This window comes from Megalops cyprinoides, chromosome 15 (genome assembly GCF_013368585.1).
Source record: "Megalops cyprinoides isolate fMegCyp1 chromosome 15, fMegCyp1.pri, whole genome shotgun sequence".
NCBI lineage: Eukaryota > Metazoa > Chordata > Actinopteri > Elopiformes > Megalopidae > Megalops > Megalops cyprinoides.
Window position 1 is genome coordinate 21,505,823 of NC_050597.1, and position 6,678 is coordinate 21,512,500.

General features: G+C 42.6%; 1 protein-coding gene across 21 annotated transcripts in view; it reads left to right on the forward strand.

The window, feature by feature from the left end:
* Positions 1–6,678, forward strand: part of LOC118789872 (neurexin-1a) — a 307,259-nt gene that overhangs the window by 138,466 nt on the left and 162,115 nt on the right. For all 21 annotated transcript variants that reach the window (XM_036546568.1, XM_036546567.1, XM_036546570.1 and 18 more), the window contains one exon: positions 4,347–4,469. In XM_036546568.1, the coding sequence (XP_036402461.1) occupies positions 4,347–4,469 (123 nt within the window). The remainder of the gene's footprint in view (positions 1–4,346; positions 4,470–6,678) is intronic.

A 6,678-nucleotide genomic window follows, 5' to 3' on the forward strand; every position in this document is an offset into this window, starting at 1 on the left:
AGGCTACATACAGTGGTAAAAAAGAGCAAGGGCAAAAGGTTTCTTCTCATGTCCTTTGTATATATAGCAAGTACCAGGCAGACAGAATGTAAATGTGGTATATCCATTGGTGTAGACAGCTCCCTGAAGTCTGGGTCTGCTGGTTTTATTTTGATCCAGTTTCCTTATTCATTTAAATTCAGTTTCTGTTTCAATTTATTCATTTTTATCTTACCTTTTATACAGGAAAATGACACAAAGTGCTTTACAGCATGATAATAAAAAAATAATAAAACAAGAACAATGTTAGTTTTAAAGTTAAAATTGTCACAATTTACATATTAAGAGACATGTTTGGGGTTATGGATCAAATTTTCTGTCTCATTCCTGATGCCATTAATTTTGACAAGTATCTGATATACAAAGTACATAGTGTTACTGGAAGTCTAATCCTACTCAATTGTACAGAAATCACACAGCTGTTCTTCTTCTTATTATTATTATTAGTAGTAGTAATAGTAAGATAGCAATAATGCACCACCATCAGTACTTTGCAAAGGAAGATTTTGTGGTCACATGGTAACCTACCCTTAATGTGATCCTTGAGGCATTGTTTCAGGGCTGGTCAATGCTGAAGCCGGTCTGTGTTATCACACATGAACAGAGCAGAGATCTCCGTCTCCATTATTCTCAGTGAGGGGACCACTGAAAGACTGCACGGCAGACCGGGGAGAGGACCTCCTACAGCAGATATGCCTTTTTAGGACGTGCCATGGCCCAGGGTCCACCCGCATCACAGGAGGTCTGCAGTAGGCTCTGCAGACCTTTTCCTTTTTTTTTTTCACCCCTTTGAAAGTGATGCAGCTGATATGATGAATGGTCGGGATCAGGCCTCCTTTTCAAGTTCCAATCAAGCCTATTATTTTGTTTCTTTACCCTCTTGATCCCTCCCGGGTTGTCTGAAACCCAATCCGGCCCGGTGTTTATTGCTTACAAAGCAAAGCTGCGTCTCCGAGATTGAAAATATCCCAGCACTTCAGCTGCGCTCTCGGATTTGCATACACATTACGTTAGCTCTTTGAAGATTTTCAAAAAGAAGGGAAATAAATAGCAGTGAAAGGGGCACTGGGATGAACCCAAGCCCGGTTGGATCATGACAGGCAGACGGCGACGGTGTTTGAAGCGCGGGAGCTTGAAATGGTGCTATGATGCCCATTTAAAGGCAGATCGTATTTATTCGTGACGTCAGGCCGTCTGGGCCTTGGATGCTCCGGGATCAGAACCGGGGGCTGTTAGCATAGATATCCCACATTATGACCAGATATATAGCTCCTGCACTCCTTCTGTCTGTATCCTCGTCCAGGAGGTTCCGGTGCCATCTGTGCTGTGATGTCCAGTTTTAGACCATGCCCCTTCAAGGCTATTCATAATGAGTCAGCGGAGCAGATCCCTTACAGTTTCAACAATGGCAGGGACAACTTCTTCAGTGTGACTCACACTTGAGCTCACTATCTAGTCAATATATAGAATAGCTGTGATGTTAGGGAATGCTCCTCTAATTCAATCATCTTTACGTGGCCACCCCAATGTTATAGACTAGCTGCTCTGAGCGGGTGGTAAAAGAAAGCTCTGATTGGTCGTGGAGGTATCTGTATTGTGAATGAAAGATCATCTCACGCATCGCTAATGCTCCATTTTTCAATACATTTATCTTTGATATTTCCCAACACTCCAGAGTTCCAGTGGGATATGACATCATGTGTCCTTGGTAGCTGTGATGAATTGCTGGATATGCTCTTCATAGCATGGTCGAGACATAAAAAAAACATTATTGTAATATCACTATGCAAATGCCAAATTTAATGTGGGAATTCCACATTTAGGCATCTAAATCAATTGGTAGGACCATACTTGAAGGAGGGAGAAACAGATAAATAGAAACATACAAAATTTTTCAGAGGTGGTCCTGATGGAGGATGGTAGCACCTAACAAAAAAGGCAATAATGAGGTCCTTGTTTTTCCCCACTGTTTTAGCACGGAGATACATTCCTGGGAGGGGGGGTTTAAATGGGAAAAACTGTTTGCTTGTTATTCAGCTTGCACCCTGTGAGTTTGTATCCTTTGTCTCCAGTCAGTCTGAACGCACAGGGAGACAGTAAAGGTTTTTCGTGTTCGCTTCCAGAAGTCTGGGAGCGTTCGCGCGTCGCTGGCTTTTGCCGCGGTTCCCCACTGGCCTGTCCCAGTCTGTCGGAGCACTCATCCCCGACCACTCACTTTTAGGAGAACGAGAGGCTTTCTTCATGGAATCTGATGTCCGTCTGCACTTTCTGAGTGTGTTTTTGCACATCAGAGAGTGCGCTGTCTTGCCGCGCTCACTTTCAAGGTAGCTGCTGCAAGCGGCCTGTCACGCGGGCCCCCTTCAGTGACCTCCGTTGGCCTTGTACTCATAAGCCTCATATCAATTCAAATGATTTCAATAAAATCAATAGGAACTTAAAACAAGTAAACCGTACAGTGGTCATTTGTATGTAACACTGAGTGCTATAACATATCAGAATGGTTTTAGGTGAAATACTTTTGAGTCAGAATATGCGGTACTGTATCCAACAGACTTTTTTTTTGGGTCCTTATTTTGTGAGAATGTCGCAAGTACTGTATGTACTGTCTCCTTTGTTAGAGTCTGTGAGGTCAATATACGTCTGCAGCAGCGTGGGTTTCATTGTAACGGATGGCAAGAGTTGATGGCAAATCAATCTCATCAAGTCAGCTAGCAGCTGGTTAGCGGTGTCGCGCCGGCATCATCGGACAGCTGTGGCGATGGCAAGGCTCCGCAACATTGAGCCAAAGATTGAATCGGGATCATGGGAGAGAGCTCTGTGGACCAGCCCCACGGGTGAAAAAAGAAAGTCACCGCCCCTATTTCCTCTATCAAACAATAGGTCACAGAATACCAGGAACAAATCTGCATGCCTCATGAACCGCACAGCTCATACACAGAAAACAGGGTGACAGTCTGACGTTTTGAGGGGAAGATGGCGTGTCACCCTAAAGTATGCAGTTCGTATGTCCACTGTATTTTCCTTTCTTTCTTTTTAAATCTGGAACTGAGAGTAGGGTTTGTTTGAAAGCACAACATGGAATGCTTGACACAAACACACAGTGCTCCTCCTCTTGGTCTGCATAGAAACCATGATGGCCCTTTGTTGCCCTCCAGTGGAGATTTATGGGAAATTATAGTACATAAGTAATATGGCAGTTGGCATTCTTGTCTGAGATCAGGCCAATGTGCTATTAGCCTTCTTTATTTTGTTTCTGTACTGTTCTGTTTAGTGTTCTAGATAGTTTCCCATATCGGCAGTGCTGTAACAGGGAAATTCCCCTGTTCAGTTCCCAGTGCCATCTTTCACTCTCAGTCTTGGAGGTCAGAATTCTGAGTGGGAGGGGACATTATCCATAGTCCAGTGGGTTTGGGATAAGTTTTAAGGGTTTGTTAGATTTTTTTTTTCTTCAAAAGTAGAATATTAGAATATTCATTTTCCACCTCCAAGTAAAGCCAACATGAGTGGAAGATGAATTCTGAAAAGACAGACAAGACTGTGCTGATGATCCCACAAAATCATTTTTTAGGCGAACCCTGGTGTGCCTTTGCTTTTGAAGAACACACACTGTAATTAAGGCACATTTCTAAAATCATTGAATGTTTTCATGACTTTTTTCAGTTTTTGACACTGGTTGGAACAAAGGCAATTTAATGATTCATTAAGTTGTCAGAAAATTCTTTTAAGGGGAGTATTTGAATACAGAGCATGGTCTTTTCTTCATAGAGGAGGCACGCAGGAATTGTGTGGTATTGTGACAAGAGCTTCCATCTTCACATCCAGAGGGAAATAACTAGCCTTTTCCTTCACAGTGCTGCTGTATTTTCTGTTTAGTGAGAAGGTAGGAGGGTGAGACAAAACAGTGTCTTACCCAAATAGATTCCCTGGTGAATGCTTATCACAGACTTGTTTTTTTTATTGTTTTCCTGTTTGTGTCACTGAGTCACAGAGAATACCGGTGTGATGGATCTTATGGCCACCTGTTTTAATCGCAAGCACCGGCCCTATGAAAGCACAGTCTGCTAATGCACAATGTTCTTGCTGACATCTTCTGCGGACTAACACTGTGTTTAAAATCACTTGGAGGGGTCATTTGTCACTCAAAGTCACTTAGAATTCTGTTACCCATGTGAGAATGTACTCCTTGTCTTCTCTCTTTCTCTCTCTCTCTCTCTTTCTCTCTATATCTCTTTATCGCTCTCTGCGATGTCTCTACTGCGGTCTGACAAGGGGGGCGTATTTTAACCTTTGTTTGGACTGTCCTGCAGGCAAAGGTCCGGAGACCATTTTTGCCGGCCATAATCTGAATGATAACGAGTGGCACACAGTGCGTGTGGTCAGGAGAGGAAAGAGTTTGAAGCTGACCGTGGATGAGTTGCAGCCCGTGGAAGGTACTCCGTCCTTCTTTCTCTTCTTAACTGTAAAACTGTGTTTCCTCTCAGGGCAAGCCGGGAGCAACTGCAAGGTAAAGTATAGGCATGGTCAAAGTGAAGTATGTTTATCTGAAATCTGTGTTTTTTTTTCTTCCTGGAGTGGATATTGATTACATTCCAAAAACTCCATACTTCTGTACGTGCACCGCAGGCTAGGGACCTGAAAACCTCATTCGGTACCAGACTTACAGAAACCTCCTACGCTGTTATTGAATATTTAAATGAATGCTCTTTGTCTCCAATGTGCTACAACATAAGGAGGGCTGTAGATGTAGGAAGTCCTGCTAGTTTTTCAAGGATACATGTGATATTACATATTTTTCATAAGCTGAAAGACAAATTGTGAGAGAAGAATTCAGGAAATGAACCTACTTCAGGCAGGTGGTGGTTTCTGTAGATGGCACAGAGTTAATGATAAGAAAAGCAACATCATGCAGAATAAGAAACGGCCAGCTGTTGTCTTTCGGTTTATTACCGAAATATGTTTTTCACGGTTAGGTGACCATCGAGTAAATACAGAATAAAAGCACAAAGCTGTCGCGAAATGAGCGTCGCGCCCGGGCTCCTAATTGAACCCGACGGCAACCGTAAAGTATTACCTTTCGCTGCGCCAGCCTAATGCGGGGGGTGCGGCAGCGCTATCTGACGCGCGACGAGCGGAAAGGATTCGTCTGTCCGATGCGCAATTAGCAGCGTCGCAGTCAGGCATCTGTGAGCGCCTGTCACCGCAGCGCGGCTGCGAGTCGTGCATCGTGTCTCAGGGGGGAGGTTTTGCAAATATCAAGCTGTAGGAGGAGGAGGAGAGAATGTAACCTGCACATCCAAGACACCCACATTAACACAGTTTGCTAATGCTTCATATTTAGAAACATCCTCTGTTGTATCAAGGTGGTACATCTGTCTGAAATTTGATCAGTACTAAGAAAATACTTTTTTAAATTTTGGTGTTGAATTCCTGGTAGATGGTGACACCAACTGAATGATGTTACTTTATACATGTTGAAGAAAAGAATGTGCTTCTACTATAGGTCAAACTCTATTGATTTATGATTAAACAATAATTTAATTTAAACAAAAATGCATTCCACGTATTTGTGTATCCTCTTCAAAATCCTCTTCTCAGCCACCAAATTCACATTTCTCCATAAAGTGCATTGCTTCCATCTAGTGGTCATAAATGGACATTTGATGAACGTGCTTGAAGCTAGTCTAAACTGAATTTAACAAAGCTTATTTGACAGTGCTTGGAGAAATTTGGTGTAATTTATTATTTTTTTATTTTCATAATATTATCTTTTTAATCAAGTGTAGGCATATTATGTTTATGCAGTTCCATGTTGTGTAATGTGGGCATATTCTCGTTCTTGAATATAGTAACTGAGTGTGCTGCAGTGAATCTTGCACACATAAAGAGAGGGGTACAGTAGAACAGCAGTACCCCCACACACTAAATGAGTTTTGAAATTAGGAATCATTCTGTCAGTCAATACCTCAGGCCTCCTGACAATCTCAGAGCCACAACGCTGCCACCTACTGGTCACTACTGGCTATTAAAAGCACTTTCCTAACTCCACAAAGACACACAAAGCAACCCATTTCTATCATGTTATGTGGCTGCTTCCCTCCACTTGTCATCCTTCCATTGTTTGCAATGGTAGCTGTTTTGCTATGAGTTAAATAAAGCCTCAAATGCCTCTTGCCACGGCTCAGTAAATTCCACATCCTCTGCTGCTTTCCAGAGCGGATCTTCACATTGACTCACAGTAACTTTTGAAATTTATCATTCCTCTCCAGCTTTTTCTTTTTTACTGTGATTCAGTTGGAGAGACTGACCTGTCGCATAATGTTTTGGAAATGGTTGTTCTCACTGCTCATGAAACCCTGCTCTTAACAGAAAGGTTTTAAGACTGCCTGGTGTCCACTCCTAGCTCATAAAAGGAATGATCACCGCTTGCAAGGCCTGAGCTAAGGTGTGAAGCTGAGGTGCGATTTTGGCCTGCACCGACAAAATTTCGCCTGCAGTCACAGCAAATTCAAGGCAAAATTGCAAGGAAAACTAAAACAGTTTAACTGTGGCCCAGCTTGTGATATGGATACAAGGCAGCAGTTTTGTTGAGAAATTATTCCTTTAATACATAGTGCTCAGAAATCTAGCATGATAGTATTG